The sequence below is a fragment of the Jaculus jaculus genome, chromosome 9 (assembly GCF_020740685.1).
Source record: "Jaculus jaculus isolate mJacJac1 chromosome 9, mJacJac1.mat.Y.cur, whole genome shotgun sequence".
In the NCBI taxonomy this organism is placed as follows: domain Eukaryota; kingdom Metazoa; phylum Chordata; class Mammalia; order Rodentia; family Dipodidae; genus Jaculus; species Jaculus jaculus.
The window spans coordinates 131,154,665-131,173,839 of NC_059110.1; the positions used below are offsets into that span (position 1 = coordinate 131,154,665).

Sequence of the window (19,175 nt, forward strand, 5' to 3'; positions counted from 1 at the left end):
CAAGTGAAGGCTGAACACATAGCTCAGTTGGTATGGTGCTTGCCTAGTATGCACAACCTTAGATTCAATCCCCAGCATTGCCTAAACTAGATATGGGTATTGCATACCTACAATCCCAGCAATCAGGAGTAGAGGTAGGAGGAAGAAGTTTAAACAGCCTCTACTACACAGTGAGGTTAAGCCAAGCATGCTGTACATGAGACCCTATCTCAAAAATAAATAAAATAAATGAATGAGTGAATAGATGAAAATTCTAATAAGCTAACTTTAACTATCTACATAGCATACATGTATGAAGATGTTACAGACCATAAATGCATGTTTATTACTTGTGTATTTAAGGAATAATAAAAATTATTTATCTAAAACGAATTCTGAGGATAAATAGAAAAGCAATAAAAGTGAACAGCTAAGAAAAGAAAGTAGGTAAGTCCAGTTTGGAAGACCTGATCTACTTAGTATTGTGAGACAAATCTTCACCTAAAGTAAGTGTTTCTTTTTCTGTACTCCAGCATAGATAAAATACTAAAAGTATTAATTTTTAAGCTACTAAAATGATTTAAAATAAACAAATCACAATTATTATACTCAAGAATTATTTTCTATAATAAAAAACGACAGATTAAATTTAAATCTTACAAAACTTTTTGAAAGATAACATTAAGAAAAATTAAGTAAGAATGCATATTAAAATAAAATACATTTCACTTTAGATAACACTGACCGAAAATGCCAAACCCCACTCCATTTTCCTTCTACAATTCAGCCACTACTCACAAAGTAAGTCAACCAATTTGTATAAAACCACAGGGTTCTTGGTTGTCATAGATGCAAAAGATTCTACCTCATAACACATGATTCCAAATTCTATTAAACTTCAAGTACAGACAAAAAGTAGCAAGTAAACTATCTTACTGTGTAAGTGTAACTCAAGAGAGCATAAAGTCTGGTGGCCAAAAGCAGCTTTAATGGTAGGATTAGGGTTGCTGAAATTCGCCCTTGACCGATGGCTGCAAGATGTCCTCCCTGTGCTTCTAAATATCTGGGAAGCGAAGGGCAAAGGGTGAAAGAAAAGGGGGGAAGAGCAAGGGCATGGATTAGCTGAGGAGCCCTTCTGTAAATGATGGCTACTCTTTACTGTCAACTTGACTGTTTGAGAAGATCTAGCTTGAATGTGGGCAGCACCATTGCAAGGCTTGAGTCCTGGAGTGAATAAATAGTAATAAAAGGAGAAAGCAAGCCAAGGATTAGCATTCATCTTTCTCTCTGTTTGCTGGCATAATACTGTGACCAGCTGGTTCACACTTCTGCTGTCCTACCTTTCCCATGGTGGACTGTACCATCAAATTAGGGCCAAAATAAATGCTTCTTCCCTTCAATTTCTTCTTGTTCTTGGTCACAGAGACAATGGAAGTAACTAATGTCATAGGTTTGCCTATGATCTCCTCCTAAGAGCAACCTAGTTACTTCATGTGGTTTGTATTTCTACAGAACTATATTCAAGGTAAACTTTAAGTGCGACATAAGAATCTGCAGTTCTTGTTGCACTACATTAAACCAAGGCTCTATGAGAAACATAATGGGTGGACATCTAGAATGTATTCTTACATCATGAGTAATATGACACATAGAATTTAAGTTATACAATTACAAAATTGTATAAAAGCATATAATTTATAATATATTTTATTATATTTAATAATATAAATTATAATAGAGATAATAACATTAGAATATAGATAAATTATGGGCATCTTTCAAATATTTTTAAATATATACAAAAAGAGTCAGTCAGGACAGCAGATACAAATGGCATAAAGTCAGATGAACAATTATTTCTGTGTCTGGCTAATGACAGAATAAAAATTAAAGTCTCAACAAAAAATTGACTTTACCTGTGACTCATCAGTGAGCAATTATCATCTTTTGTTGTTTGTGTTGAGTATTAAAACCAGAGCTAAAGGAATGCTAAGAGCATGTTCTACCAGTGAGCTATATCCCAAGCCCCCTAAATCATGGACTGATATAAGAAAAATGATATGTCTATTAAAGATATTAGTATTTGGAATGATCCCTGTGAAAAAATATAAAATGCAGAAATATTCCAAGAAGTATAAACATTATAATTCATTAAAACCACGAGAGAATTTACCTAAATTAAAGTAATGGACATAACATCCAGACTAATGAATGATTCATTCTTCTCTACTGAGAGCATTGTTTCTATTTTGTCAATCCATTTGATCAGTGTGTCTCTATTTATAGGTAGCATCCTTTCTGAATTCATTACCTGTATCAGTTTAAAAGAAAGTATCTAAGAAATTCACACCAAAGATTCCCTACTTGCAGATAAAGGCACAACTGACTGGGATCCCATAAGTCCCTCCTCTGTGCTCTCTCAATGAAGTATTATTTCATTAGTAATAGCGGTAATCTACTACACTCTTTATAATAGGAATCATGAAAACAAGAAATGCATATAAATTCTGTGTTCTCACAATCTTGTGCATAAAACAAGTATTTCATTTTTTATAAATCAATGAAAGAAGTCATGTGCTGAATCCTTTGACCACCTGTTTGGTCTAGCTGCTAAAAAAAATTACTATTTTCACAAATCATCCCAATGAAGAAAGAATGACGTTTCTAGTTTGGGATTCCTGGCCAACTTTTCTTTCTTTGCCTATTTACTTCTACAGAAGAAATCAATCTAAATTAATTAGACACTTAAGGATGTAAGTAAAGATTTCTTCTAAGAATTTGTTTTATTTTGTTTTCAAAGCCAAATACTTCTCTTCTTTGGGTGTTGTCTTTGAGAAGTGATTCATTATTACAATGACTTCTGATGTGGTTTAGATTAGAATATGGTTTGGAATGTCCCTCCTATGACTCATGTTGAAATTTAATTGCTGTTATAATATTAAGAAGTGAGACTTTTAAAGAGGTGATGAATGTTATTGCTACAGTTATTGAGAGATGGCTTCTTCATAGAAGGATGAGTTTTTCCTGATTTTTCTTTGTCTCACAGGAACTCACTGGCCTCAACTCTTCGTTATGTCAGCACGAAGGCCTCCGCTGAGTGCCAGCACAGTGCTCCTGGACTTCCCGGCCTTCTAACAGTCGTGGGATTCTTCTACATCAGTGGAAAATGGAACAGGGAATATGCCATTCAAACATTTAAATATATTTTAACATTTTCCCCACTTAATTTCATCTCAAGACAAAATTTATGAAAAAAGGAGATTTATCTGTTACTGTAAAACAAAATCTGAAATAAAATACTTCCATCTATATGTTATCTAAAAAGTATGTTTTTAAAAATTTTTTGTTTATTTTATTTATTTATTTGAGAGCTACAGACAGAGAAAGAGGCAGAGAGAGAGAGAGGAAGAGTGGGTGCACCAGGGCTTCCAGCCACTGCAAACAAACTCCAGACGCGTGCACCCCTTGTGCATCTGGCTAACGTGGGTCCTGTGGAATCGAGCCTCAAACGGGGGTCCCTAGGCTTCAGAGGCAAGTGTGTAACTGCCAAGCCATCTCTCTAGCCCTAAAAAGTATCTTTAAAACATGAATTTAGCTGGGTATGGTGACACACAACTTTAATGCCAGTGCTAAGGAGGCAGAAGTAGGAGGATCACCGTGAGTTTGAGGCCAGCCTGAGAGTACAGACTTCAGAGTGCATTCCAGGTCAGCCTGGGCTACAGTGAGACCCTACTTCAAAAAATGAATTTAAATTTGTATGGGTTTAGGGCTGGGGAGGTGGACTAGCAGTTAAGGTGCTTGCCTGCGAAGCCTAAGGATCCACGTTTGACTCTCCAGACCCCACAAAAGCCAGATGCACAAAGTGGTACGTGTATCTGAAGTTTGTTTTCTAGTGGCTAGAGGTCCTGGTGTGCCCAATTCTCTCCTCCCCCTTCTCTGTCTCTCATAAATAAATAAAAAATATTTTTAAATGTATGGGTTCAAAAGGACAATAAGACAAAGGTATAGGGACATTATGTAGTAAATATGTTTTAAGTCTATAACCCAACTACACATTACAAATGGATCTATATGACATACTTCCTTTTTTTGTAAACCGAGAAGTTTTTCATGACTTCAACAATGTAATAAACTAGCAATCTGTCAGAAATCAAGGAACTGGCCAGTCCTTTACAATTGTGCCGAGAGCCAGAATCAATCCTGCCAATCAACAGTTAGTTTTCAGTTTTGTATTCTTGGTGAACCAATGAGTCTTTCAGGTATAACATTGTCATGTATCTAGTGACTGTTAAAAAAAAGGAACAGAATGCAAAATCAGATATTTTGCAGCAAATATCATGTAACTAAGGTGTAGTTTTTACATGCATGTGTATGTGCACTCGCACAAGTATGTGTGCAGGTGCAACTCGTGTATGCAGTCCTCAAATGTACTGTCCACCTCCTTTTAAGACAGGGTCTGTCTTTGGCCTTGGCTAGGGTAGCTAGCCAGCGGGTACTAGGAATTCTCTTGTGTACACCTCCTCAGTGCTAAGCATGCGCCACCATGCCCAGCATTTTACATGGGCTTTGGGGATCCAACTCAGGCCTTCATGTTTGTGAGGCAAAGTGAACCAACTCCCCAGCCTGAGGGTGTATTTTCAAAAGCAGAAAATAAACTAGGAAAGTTGAGAGAGTAGAAGCCCCAGAAGGCACTATTTAGTTGACATTTATGCAATGGATTTACAAGATTAAAACATTTCCCTTTAGAAATTTTGTCAACATTTTTTAAAAGCTGTCTATTACAGTCACTTGTTTTACTACAGGTAAATATACAACACTTTAAAAATATGGTTATTTACATGCATTAGAATTAATAGCAGCATGTTTTCATAATTAAAATTGTATATAATATACAACTAATTCCTAATAGCTAGTACTTATAAATGAGATGAAATGTTCTTAAAAATGGAAGAAACAGTTTAAATTGGTTCCATTTTCTCTCACAGGGTTCAAATTTTAAACTGAAATCCTCTTTCAAAAACAAGCCCCATTTTTTTTGTTTTTAATTCATAATTCCATTATATGCTGCAGTCTCAGTGGAGCAAGATACCATATACTTTGCTGTATCAATACACACAACATTTCTGCAGGAAGACAAATGAGGTAAAGAAAAATAGAAAAAGAATACCAGTCCAAGTATAGACTGCAGGAAGTCTAACATCACAATTGTCCACATATGGATCTATCTTTTATAATTTAATCTATGTCAGATATGCCCTTTTAGATCAAATGATAATCTAGAATGAAAAAGTTCAAATTTCCTATGTCTTGCCATGTATATCTTAATATTTAGGTGTGAATGTGTGTGTGTGTATGTGTATGTATGATCACAAGCATGGGTATGTGTATGAAGTCAGAAGACAACCTCGGGCACCGGCCCTTGTTATCCACCTTCTTTGAGGCAGGTCTCTCATTCCCTGCTGAATTTATGAGACCACCTTGCCCATGGACTTCCAGGGATTCTCCTGTCCATGTCTCTCTTCCTTTATAGAGAAACTGGGACCACAGATATGTATGTTAGCACCTCCAGCTTTATGTGCCATCTCAGCATCACACTTGTTCAGCAAAAGCTGTATCATTCTCACCATCTCGCCAGCTCTGGTGCTTTCCTATTTCAAATATCTAATTGCAATTGGCAAACCCACATGTAATAGAAACCATTCTTTCAATAGGAGACAACCCACACGTTGATCTGCTGATGAGTGTCGGCACTATTAATTTTTAGAAGTTTAAATTAGCCCCACTCAGAAAAATTGGACCTATTGATGAGAAAAGAACAATGAAATAAGGAATGTTATGAAACAGAGGGATCCCACAAGCACATGCTGTTTAAGATCCATCATTGGACCACTCACCTAGCCCAGAGACCTGATATTGAAAGGAAAGAGCACATAAACTCTGGGTCCTTAAAATAATGGTTCCTGAGATTATGTTATATTCAGAGCTATTTAAATTGGAGACTCCTTTGTAATAAGATAATCATTTTTTACATTTTCTCTAATGTTCTTGATGTATATTTTCAAATTTTAATATTAACAAATAACATCATTATATCCATGAGAACACATCTTAAACTTATTTCTGAGAAATTTCTGAGAAAGAATATATAACCCAAAGCTCCACCAGGAATGTCTCTGCTTGTTTCTTTAGATTTGACATGTTTCTAGTTAACTGCTTTACTTTAGGAATATAGTAAAATAAAGTTTTAATTGTGAAAATAAACATTTTGTATCAATTGTTGCAATAAAAACAACATTGTAATTTTGATTGGAATTGCACTTAATCTGTAGTCCAATTTGGGGAGAATTTCCATTTTAATATTATTGTTCCTTGCAATCCATGAAGAAATAATAGCTCTACTTATCCAAAGCCCTTTAAATTTCTCTTTGCAAAACTCTATTTTTATTTTCATATGTGTGTGTGTGGGGGGGGAACTACAACCGTGCAACCCTGACAAGGAACAGCAGACACATGCCACATTTTTAATCAGGCTTTACGTGGGTACAAAAGAACTGACCCCAGGCAATCAAACACTGATCACTGAACCAGCTCCCCAGAAGTCTTTTCAGTATTTTATAGCTTCCTATGTGAGCCAGCCTACCTCATTAATTTATTTGTGATTTGTTTTTAGTTTGAAGCTATTGTGAATCAATTTTTTCTCGTGATTTAACTTTCAAATATTTCATTGATACAATACAGAAGCATGCTTGATTTCCATATATTTATTTTGCATTCTGTAAACTTATTAAATCATGTTGCCTCTTTCTTTTATAGGTTCTTAGCACATTTGACCATCATGCTATCTGAAGCATGAGCACTTTTCCTTTCCAGTCTGCATGTCTTTCCCTTTTTTCCCCTTGGTGCACTGGCTAGAACTGTAATAGAACACTAAGCAGAAGCAGCACCTACAGACACATGCAGACATCATTGCTTTGCTCTTAGAAGAAAAACCATGAAATCTCTGAGCTGCAAGTTTAGGGTGTTAGTAGAGACCATTTATTAGGCTAATACTCATCCTAATTTTCCAAGAATATTTAATCACAAATGGAGGCATATAGTGAAAAGCTAAAAGAAATGGGTAAGTTTCTAGACATGCATGACTTTCAAAACGTAAAACAATAGGATGAAATGAATTAAAAGCAGAAAGATTAAACAGATTAAAATCAGGAAGATTAAAGCAGTAATAAAAACCATCCCAGGGTCACTGCTGAATTCCACTGTCCTCTCTCTGTCTCTCTCTCTGCTTGCAATTAGTATCAGTGCTGCTCAAACTATTACAGTAAGGATAAAAGTAGCACTATCAAATGCACTTTACCAAGCCAGTATTACCCTGCACCACACACACACACACACACACACACACACACACACACACACACACACAATTGTGTGCACACATACACAAGAAATAAAAAGTATGGGCTAATTTCCCTGATGAAAAAGAATATAAAAATTGTCAATAAAATAATTGCAAGCTAAATTCAACAACATAGTGAAAAGAACATTCACTGGGACTAGGGAGATGGCTCAGAGGTAAAGAATGTTTCTTATGCAAGAATAAGTGTCTGAAGTGGCCTGAAATCAACTGAGTTCTATTCCCTAGCACCCACATAAACAGCTGGGAATGGTCAGATAGGTCTGTAATTAGAGTTCTGGGGCAGAAGACAGTGATCACAGAATCACTGAGGCTTATAGAAATGATAGGCTACAGAATCAGTGAGAAAATCTGCCTCTAGGAAACACACAGATAAGTGATGGAGAGGAACATCCAACTTTCTTTTCATACCTCTGCATGTGCACATGAGGCGTATGCATCTGCACACACATGTGTATACACCACATATAAACCACAACACATATGCACACAGATGATTCACTGTGATCAAGTTGGCTTCATTCCAGGAGTGCAAGGATGGCACAACACACCCAAATTATTAAATGTAACACATCACATAAATTGACTCAAGGACAGAAATCACATCATAATCAACAGATTCGAGGCCTTTGGCAAAGTCCAATATCCCTTTAGGATAAGAGCTATGAAAGTATTAGAAACAGAAAGAGCATGCTTCACAATCATAAAGATTATATATGAAAACCTATAGCCAATTTCATATTAAATGGAGAAAATTGAAAACATTTCCAACAACATCAGGAATGAGGTGAAGAGTTTCACCTTTTCCACTGTTGTTCAATATAGTGCTTAATGTCTTGGCTAGAGCAATAAGAAAAAGAAATCAATACAAATAGAAAAAAAACATGAAAGTATCCCTACTAATATATGATATGATCCTTTGTGTCAGAGACCACAAAGATTATACCAGATAACTCTCAACTCTTAAAACACTTTCGGCAAACTAACAGGATACATTAACATACAAAACCGAGTAGCATTTCTAGATATCAATAACGAACTTAAAAAAACAGAAATCAAAGAGCCTGGTGTGGTGGCACACGCCTTTAATCCCAGCACTCGGGAGGCAGAGGTAGGAGGATCGCCGTGAGTTCGAGGCCACTCTGAGAGTACATAGTGAATTCCAGATCAGCCTGAGCCAGAGTGAGACCCTACCTCGAAAAAAAAAAAAAAAAAAAAAAAAAAAAACCAGAAATCATAAAAACAATCCCATTCACAATAGTTTCAAAAATACCTTTGACTAGATTGTACCAAGGAAGTAAAAACCTCTGCAAAGAAAAAAAAAATTTTAACTTCAAGAACTTGAAGACCCTAAAAGCTGAAGAGACCCCCATGATCACAGATCAGCATAGTTCATGAATATGTCTATATTATCAAAAATAATTCACAGAGTCAATGTGATATTTATCAAAATTCTCATAAGATTCTTCACAGATACAGAAAAAATCATATAGAAGTTCAAAAGATCCAAGTAGACAAAGAAATATTGAGCAAAAAGGATAATTTTGGAGGTTTCATAATACATGATATCAAGTTATACCACAAAGTAATAGTAACAAAAACCACATGGTATTGGAAATAAATACAGAAGAGATAAATACAGAAACATAGATCAATGGAATAGAAAACCCTAAAATAAACCCACACAGTTATAGCCACCTGCTTTTTTTTTTTTTTTTACATAGATTCCCAAAACATATATTGGTGAAAAGATTACCCCTTCAGAACATGGTGCTGCGAAAATTGGCTACACCTATATGCAAGAACAAAACTAGACCCTGATGTCACACCTCACAACAGTCAATTCAAAATGGATCAAAGACATTAATGTAAGATCTAAAACTGAGAAACAAAAGTAAATCATTTCAAGACATAATCCTAGCCAAGGACTTCATAAAAATGTGCCCAGTGGTTCAGGAAATAAACCAAGAACTGACAAAACAGACCTGAAGAAACCAAATGGTTTTGGCACAGCACAGGAAACACATAAAGGAAGTGGTCTCTCCTTATTTTAACCTTGTAGATCTGTATCTTCTGACTTTTCATTTCTTCATTTCATTAGTCTGGCTATGGTTTGGCAATTTTGTGATTTTTTTTCCAAACAATCAATTTGGGCTTCATTGAGTTTCCTCTGTTCTCCAGTGCTTAGCCCTTCATTGTCTGTTCTTGCTATTTTTCCTTTCTTCTGCTTTTCTGGGCACAAGCTTGATTTTCCTTTCCTTTCTCAGGGAGAAGTTGAGATTGCTTATCTTTGAACATGTGTTTGAAGATACTTCACTCTATCAAACCATATATCCAAAGACACAGAGGCTCCCAAGACCTCATCACTGAAGCAGACCTAAAATGAATCCAACATGGTTCAGAGAAATTTGTGGAAGAGGTGGTGGAAAGAATGTCAGAGCCACATGTTGGGTCATGACACGCAGAGACATCTCCTCCTACCTATAACTGATGGCTAACCCCACAATGCATGACCCATATTCCCCAATGAGGAGGGTCCCTGTGGAGGGGGAGAGGATAGAGAAGAGGCTAACGATGGTACCAACATGACTGTATTCAACGAGTACAAAACTAATTAAAAAAGAAGAACCACTTCAAAGAAAAAAAATATATCAGCTCCTGAAGTACTGTTCTTATTGTATTTCATAAGTTGATATGTCCTATTTTAGCATTTAATTCAGTTCTTTTTCCTTGTGGTATCTTTGTTGACCCATGAGTTATTTAAAAGTATGTTGCTTAAGCCAGGTATGGTGGCACACGCTTTTAATTTCAGCACTTGGGAGGCAGAGATAGGAGGATCACTGTGAGTTCGAGGCCAGCCTGACACTACGTAGTAAATTACAGGTCAGTCCGGACTAGAGCGAGACCCTACCTCAAAAGACCAAAAACCAGGCTGGAGAGATGGCTTAGCGGTTAAGAGCTTGCCTGTGAAGCCTAAGGACCCTGGTTCAAGGCTTGGTTCCCCAGGTCCCACGTTAGCCAGATGCACAAGGGGCGCACGCGTCTGGAGTTTGTTTGCAGAGGCTGGAAGCCCTGGCGCACCCATTCTCTCTCTCCCTCTATCTGTCTTTCTCTCTGTGTCTGTCGCTCTCAAATAAATAAATAAATAAAATTTAAAAAAAAAAGACCAAAAACCAAATATGTTGTTTAATTCTCAAGTGTGTGAGAATTTCACAGATTCTGTTTGTCATTTATTTATAATTTATGATAGTTGGGGTCAAAGAACATATCCTGGGTGAGTTTAATCTTTTTAAATTCAAAACTTGTCTTGTGGCCAAGCATAGCATCTACCTTGGAGAATGTTCCATCATGCTTTCAGTCACTGGGTAGAGTGATTTAAATCACTACCCAACTCTCAAACTCACCCCTGCATGGCACAAACAAAACAAAGCAGGCATATTAAAGGCTTCAAAGCTTAATTGAAACTGTAATGACTTCATTTAATAATCTGAAAAATAATCTGAAATTTTCTTTTTTCTTTCTTTCCTCCACCTCCTCCTCCTTCAGTTTTTTTTTTTTTTTTGGGGGGGGGGTGGTATAGGGTCTTGCTCTAGCTCAGGCTGACCTGGAATTCACTATGTAGTCTCAGGATGGAGATTTCTAACAGAACTTGACATGTGTATGACATCAGTATACAGTCTGTATTCCTAGCCTTTCCTTCTGGAGCATTTCAAGATTTGCCCATTTTGTTGAGGATTATCAAGAACCCATTCCTTTTTATTGAAAAATAACATTCTATTTTATTTTTAGATCATGTTTACTCTCTCACCTATTGAGTAACATTTCCATCACCAAAGCTTGGGGTGTTTGTGAGTGAAGCTGCTTTGGGTGCTTGTGCGTAAGTCCTTGTCTGGACATCCACTGCTCTTGGTTATATACATAAAAATGAAATATCTACCATATGGTCACTGTATGTTTAACTTCTTAAAGAAAACTAGTTCAATTTCAAAATGTCTATTATAATAAATAAGAACTACGATTGTAGCCCATCTCTGCCAACACTTGGCATTGTCCACTAAACTTTATCATGTTAGGCATTTTACTGAATGGAGACTGGTACCCTACTGTGGTTTCAACTTGAAGCTAATTGAGTGGCAATTCTCAACATTTTTTCCTGTATTTTAAAAATCATTAGCAAATCTTCTATGAGATGATTACTAATGATTAGCACATCATCTACAAGATGTTTACTCAAATTATTTGCCTATTTTTAATTTGATTGTCTTCTTAGGGAAGTGTAAGATTTCTTTTATATTTTAGAAGCAAGTTTTTTGAAATATAGGTATTATATATCTTTCATCCTATTCTCTGGCCTTTCTCTTTTGTTGGTTTTTAATGAAGTCTTTCAAAGAGCAAAAGGTTTTAATTTCTAATGTAGCAATTATAATTGAAATTGAATTTCCAGTTTTATTGCATTTTGGTAAAATATGTCTTCTTTGACATGTTAACTTTTAGAAATATATTGAGGTTTTCATTATGGGCTACTGAGTTTTATAACTACTTTATGGGAATAAATATTTAATGCTTCTTAATGGTACCTAATAGAATATTCTCTTTCCCCTTATTAAAGATAGAGAAAATATATTAAAGCACCTCATAACTGTTTATTTCTCTGTGTGTTCCTAAAACCCTTTCACATGTGAATTGAGTAGTCCTTACTTTGACATATAAAATATTTCTTTTTCTAGTTTTTGACTTGCATTCATCCTAATTTGTATGATGTTTTATTACAATTATACTTTATTTTTCCTGAATATGTGGCATGTTTTCATCATTCCTTTAATAAAATTGTAGTTAACTTTATTTTAATTGTGTTTTTTGTAAATACCATGTTCATGGATTTAAGTCTGTTAAAAAATACTATTCTTTCCCAGAAAAAACTATCTATTAATGTTTGCTATTACAGTGGTATGCTCAGTCTTATTCTGAACATTTTATTGTATTTCTATGTCTGTTCCATTAGCAATATATGTTTTGCTATTATTATCCCAAATAGTCACTAAAATATACAACTTGTCGATTTTATTAATGCCTACGTTTTGTTAAACCAGTATGAAATGGTCTAAGTGAGCATCCCTACTTGGATAAAGAATTTGTTCCAGAGGAACATCCTTGTATGGAAAGGTTTCATAACCTAAGAGTACACTCTTGTAGCTCAACAACTGAGTGTCCAGGAATCATGACAGCCAGTCCTTGAGACTGAAAGCCACCCAATTACGCCCAAATAAGGCATGCACTGAAATGTACAAACCAGTATACATACCATAATCTCTGTATATCATCTCATATCTTTCTGGTTATAAAAGCAGGTCAACATGTTGTGAAGTTGGCGAGAATGGATTGTGAACCATCTTTGTTCCACAGCTGCCTGGTCTAAAAACCTTTTGTTTTTCATGATCAGGTAAACTTTACAAAGCTGAATTGGTCTCTGTTTATTTCTCTCATAATAGTTTATGCCTTTAAAAATAAGTTTATATTTCCCTAAAGAATTTTATGAATTTCATATATTTTCAACAAAGACTCTTATAAACCTTGTTCTTCCAGCCCTCTCATTATGCCCCTTCCTCTTTCTTCTTTCCCCCTTGCTAAACTGAGGCTCAAGCCAAGTACCCTACCAGAGAGCTATTTTCCTAGTTCCATACAACTATTTCTTTATCTTTGTTAACAAAGTTTAATGTAGGGCTTTTGGTTCATTATTAAATTTGTATTTTATAATTTGCACACCTTCTTTTACAGAAATCAGCTAACTTTATATTGTTAATAGCCAAATATTTAATAGTTACATAAGTATGTTTTTCCTTTGTTAGGTTTGGGGCTCATCCATCTATATGATAGTATCCCCATGTGTGGGACTCTCATGCTTCATCTCTAGAATGGGTTCATAATGTTTTCCAGAAAATAAATGAGTATATATATGTTATGTAAGCTTTTTATATACAAAACTATTTTTTTTTATTGAAAAGCTCTTTTGGTTATAGACAAAATTTAGTAACAATTTTTCTCTTCCCAAACTGTAAAACGTTATTTTTCTAATTTATTTGCTAGTGCCAAACTGCCTAGAAACTTACAGGATAATCATTTTACTTTTGAGTTTCAAATCCTTTTTTGGTATATGTCCAGGTTTCTATTGCAATAATTTGACTGCTCCATCTAATATGTGGACTAGATATACATCCTAGGCATAGATTCAGGGAGCTAGGATTCACAAGCCATGTAATAGGGTTGGAAAGTCTCTGCTTTCTAGGACAAACTAGGTGATCTACATACACTCAAATAAGTGAGCTGATCACTGAAATGTGATTATATTCATACAGTAAAATACATTTTGCATTAAAAGAATTGTACTAAATTTATATAGAACACTGATACATATTAACATAGTAAACACAAGAATAATATACAAAAGCTGTTAATATGTGTATAATATTTAAAATAGAATATATATATATGTTTAACATATATACTTTTTATATTCATATTCATATTGTGTGGACATTACTTATGTATATAAAGCATAATGTTCATTATTATATTTTTAGTAAGTCACAAAATGCACTGCATACTTTATATATATATTATACATACAGACATTATAAATCTATTAAGTATAAAATAGAGTGAAATAGTTCACAAAAAATGAATTATAATAGTTTTCTTGGAGGTACAGAAAAACATGAGTAGACATGATAAAAACAAATAAACTAAAACTTGAACTGTAATGTTTTAGTTTAATTAACAATGGTTATTCTTCACAATGAGGTAGTTGTAAAAATTCTCTTTATTATTTTAAAAAATGTTTCATTTTCTCTGGAAATGCACACACAAATCTTAGCTGCCACTAGAACTACATGGTAAGACTCTTACTGAAAAACCACCTGCTTCAGTTGCAGACCCCGGAGGCGTCAGGCGGGACATGGTGGCAAGTGTGCTTGAAGGAGCTACGTGGCTACTGGGGGAGAAAACAGACAAGTCTAAACCCCGCTGGACCCTGCTGGCCACATGACCTTCCATCCAAGGAACGTGTGCCTACTGGTGCGGAAGTGGCATGTCTGTTATGGGGATACTCAACTGCTCTCTGATTGAATTTGAGGCCCAGTCCATAGGAGGAATTCATGCCTGGTACTGGTATCCTGGTCAAAAGACAATGATTTGAAAGTTCATAGGTCCTAGGGTGAATATACTGCTGGTGTTTAGCAAAGTGGGTGTGTTGTTCCCATCAAATTTCCCTCAAAATGTTTATGTTAATACCCATCGATTACCAACTGTTCTCACCCTTAGAGAAGCCTCTTTATGCAGATGGTAGTGACTACTGGCAGACCAAAAACTCATCACAATGCTGAGAAGTGACTGTTGAGTGCTCAGTACTAAATGAGACATCTATATCATGCCTTCCAAGGGTCGGGAACAATGCAGATATGGAAGTAGAAACAAAGTAAGAGCCAGAGAATGGGAGGAGTGCTTTGAAACACTATCTTCCAGATGTAAAGTGGCTGTTGCCAGCTGTCACAACCTCCCAGTAACTGTCATTACCTACACAAACTTGGGCACAATATTGGGCCCATTAACATCCCATCATGTATGATGGAGAATGACAAAAGACATCAAAATAGAAGAGGGACTAGTTGGAAAGAAGAAAGAGTTCATTGGAAGAGCCTGGGGGGAGGAGAAGAAGGAGAAAACAGAAAGTATTATGAGGGGATTATGATCAAAATGCATTATATACATGCATGAAAATTGTTTTAAAAAACTAAGAAAAAAAGAAATCTCCACAAACACCTAACCTGTGTAATCTGTGCCCTCCTTAACATCCAGTTGAAAATAATTTGCTGTCACTGATCAACCAAATCGTACACAGACGTGTCAGCCTAAGCCTCAACTCTCTAGACCCAATGGGAGATGAGTATTTCCACCCTCCCAGGCAAGACTCACTCTGGTCAATCATGTATGTGGTGAGGGGACTTTAAACTCTGTATAATCATCCTGCCATTGCTTTAGGAGACACACCCTTGTTGCTCAGAATCTTGAGCTGTGCTGACAATGTTTCTTATTAAAGTAATACGTTTCTGTCTTTCTGAGGAGGAGAATTCATTTACCTACTAAAAGAGTGACTTTCAAAACCAACAGTGTGGCTGCCTCTCACCTGCTCTTTCATTTCAGCATATACCTTCTCAGAGTTCGCTTCCACCTGCTGCTTAAATTCTTCCAGGGCAGCATTGGCCTGCTGGGCCTGCAACCTCTGAACTTCAGTCACATGAGTGAGCTGCTCTTCCTTCTCCCTAGAAAGTTCAGAAAAGCTTCAGAGTTAAAATTAAAAAGAGCAAGGCCTTAACAAAAGGACAATATTTAGACTTCTCTGAAATAAAATTCAAGCCAGGAGTGGTAGTACACACCTTTAATTTCACCACTTAGGAAGCTGAGGTAGAATGATCACTACAAGTTTAAAGCCAGCTTAGTGCTTCAGAGTGAGTTCCAGATCAATTTGAGCCAGAGTGATACCCTGCCCCCCCAAAACTAAAATAAAAGGATTGTACAGATGGATCAGTGGTTAAGGCACTTGCCTACAAAGCCTAAGGACCTGGATTTGATGCCCCAGTACCCATGTAAGCCAGATTGCACAATGTACACATAGCATATGTCTGGAGTTCATTTATACTGGCTAGAAACCCTGGCAGGCCCATTCTGTCTCTTTCTCCCTGTCTCTCTCTCTTTCTCTCTCTATCTGCCTCCTCTTACTCTTTCTCAAATAAATATATAATAAAATAAATAAAATTTAAAAATTCAAATTTCAGTGTTCTGACCACATCCTGTAAGACTACCCCTTAAAACACTGACAGTAAAATCATTTGTCTAAGGGGAAAACATAAGAACAGAAGGAATAACTATTTTCAAAGATTTCCATAAAAATAAATCATAAAAGCATATATTTCCAACCACTCATGAACAAATAAAATGTAGTATATCAATATGCTGAAGTATCGCTCATACTTCAAAGTAAAGCAATGAAGGGTTGGGTAAATGGTTCAGTGGATAAAACCCTCGCTGCCCAAGCATGATGACTTGAGTTCAGACCCCAGAACCCACATCAACTTGGACATGGCCATGAAGTAATCTTACCCCCAGTGCTCCTTTAGTAAGTTGGGAGGCAGGGACAGGAGAATCCCTGGGAGCTTGAGGGCCAGCTGGCTTGATGTGGAGAACAGGTAGAAAGTGAGGACTGACATGTGACATTGTCCTCTGACCTCCACACACATGCCATGGCATGTGCATGACCACATTCACACATATGAACTACACTTGTCATGGACACACAAAGTTTTAAGAGAAAGTAATGCATTTCTTGATATGTGCTACAAAATAAATGAATCTTGGAAAAATTAAGGCAAGCAAAAGAAGCCAATTATAAAATGTCAGACTTTGTGTGATACCATCTATGTGAAATGTTCAGAATAAGGAAACTTATGGAGACAAAACATAGACTCACTGTTCCTAGGGGTTAGGGAGACAAGGGCTGGAGCATGCTGTTAATTTGTTGTAAAGGACAAATTGCATGGTACATGTATTACACTTCAATTTTAAATGTAAATAAATCCAGTAGAGTCCAATAGAAAGACAGGTATCTATCAGCACTTGATCTGCAGATTGTCAGTGAACACAACATGGTTATATAAAGTATTTCCACTGATAATTTGCTTAAATCACCAACGTATTTCAGACACAATTGTTGAATGTTAAAACAAAGCCTTGTGCATTACATCACACTGTTCTCAAATGATAATTTCTATCCTGATTTACAAGTAGCATTTTATAGTTTTTGCTATTCAATAGTAATCAGAAAAGGTATATGAAATCTCCTAACAGGTTTCTGGTCCCACCACACCAGCTGAGCTAATTAAATAGTAAAGATAAGTCTCAAATGCAATCAAAGTTCTTGTCCAATAAAGCCACGACAGACACATTCACCTCCAAAAACAAACAGAATTCTTCTGCCATGATATAATTTGGGTCTCTGTTTTTAAATAAAATGATGTCATTTTGATATGCTCCATTTGAACTTCTACAAAGTGATCACTATGAGGTATAAACCATGAGCCTCTGACCTAGACCAGGGTCTGTGCCTAACAGTGATCAGGACTGTGCTCCTTCTAACCATGACCCCATACAACACTTCCTACAAGAAGAAACACAAGGTGGAAAAGTGACCTTGAAGATGAGTTTTCAGTGGAACTAGTTGTGAGGCTGAGTGTAAATGCATTGCTCAAATGCCTTAAAGCTGGGCCTCCATGAAGATAAAAAGGTGGAAGAAAATTTGCTTTTTAGCTCTGATTTATTTATAAACCACAGTAAATTTTCCTCATCTAAGTACATAAAGCATAAAGGATACAAAAAAAAAAAAAAAAAAAAGAAGCTGCATTCTTACTCTACCACAAACCAGCTCAGATTAAAGGATGTTCTGAAGTGCATGGTTATTTCAAAAAGGGTAATAAAAGGCAGGGGACTAATGGACTACGATTTGGTATTTCTTGAGCTTTACAAGCTGACGTTTATATGTGAGGCCAGCCCTAATTTGAAAATCTTTTTTTTTTTTTTTTTTTTTTGGCACATTTCTGTAGCAGCCCTCTTGATAATGACGGCTGTGGTCCAGCATGGATTCATACAACTCCACATTACCATATACTGCACTTGCTGCCAGCTTGGCATGTCCACTGGAAACTCCAAAAAAAAACAAAACAGAAAACTTCAAACAAGCCTGAAAAACAGCTAGAAGAGTCTCCATTCCTTTCCTGCTGGGCTGGAGCACAAGACTTTCAAGAGGTAGTATCAGCTACACATTTGTCTGCCAATCAGTTCTTAAATAAATTCGAGTCAGTAAACAACAACAACAACAACAAAAAAAATAACAGACCTTTCACTTAGCATGATAAATGAAAAAACTGCATTAGCCTCATCATCATGGACTTCAATGGACAGCAGTGTGTTTATTTCTCTAAAACCCAGCAAACATTGTAGACATTGAAACAGTTGGTATTTTTCAGGAGTCAGAAATGAACATCTAGTAAAATGGACATTAGTATTGGTATTAATATTGAAAACATGGCAATAAAGACCAGACTGATCCACAGATCAACATAAGACATATGTGCAGGGCCACAGGCCAAGAGACAGAGGATTCAAAAGGATAGAAAAGGCAAGAAATGGGTTCTCTCCTGGAATTAACTGAAGGAGCCAGGCCTGACAATACCTTGACTTTAACCCCTTAAGACTCATTATGAACTGCTGATATCCAGAATTACAGAGTAACTCTGTATTACTTTAAGATACTATGCTTGTAGTAATTTGTTATAGCAGCAATAGAAAACTAATGCAACATTTATAATTATTAAATGCAATATGGCAAGACTATCAAAGGCATTTAGCATACAATCTTTACAACTTCTTTAACAAGCTATAAGTAAGAAAATAAGAGATGTTTATAGGACAAATTCAGAAGAGAAAATAAGTAAGAAAAGCATCCATAGTTTGAGCTATGTTTTTTCAAAATTAAGTGGTCTCACTAATCTGTGTCTCTTAACCTGAATCTACCCAAGATGCTGACATACCTAATAAGCATCTCAAGGACTGGACAATATGGAGGAGGTAGAGGGAGGGGAGATAAGGATGGGGGGGGGCACACAAAACTGGACTCAAATGGAAATAGTACCATAAAATCCTGTATCTTGAAAGACAGACTAAAGGTTGAACCTTC

At 36.1% G+C, this 19,175-nt stretch overlaps 1 protein-coding gene across 8 annotated transcripts in view; it reads right to left on the reverse strand.

The window, feature by feature from the left end:
* The window catches only part of Cep112 (centrosomal protein 112), a 471,814-nt gene that overhangs the window by 269,759 nt on the left and 182,880 nt on the right, over positions 1 to 19,175 (reverse strand). For all 8 annotated transcript variants that reach the window (XM_045157990.1, XM_045157993.1, XM_045157994.1 and 5 more), the window contains one exon: positions 15,573 to 15,708. In XM_045157990.1, the coding sequence (XP_045013925.1) occupies positions 15,573 to 15,708 (136 nt within the window). The remainder of the gene's footprint in view (positions 1 to 15,572; positions 15,709 to 19,175) is intronic.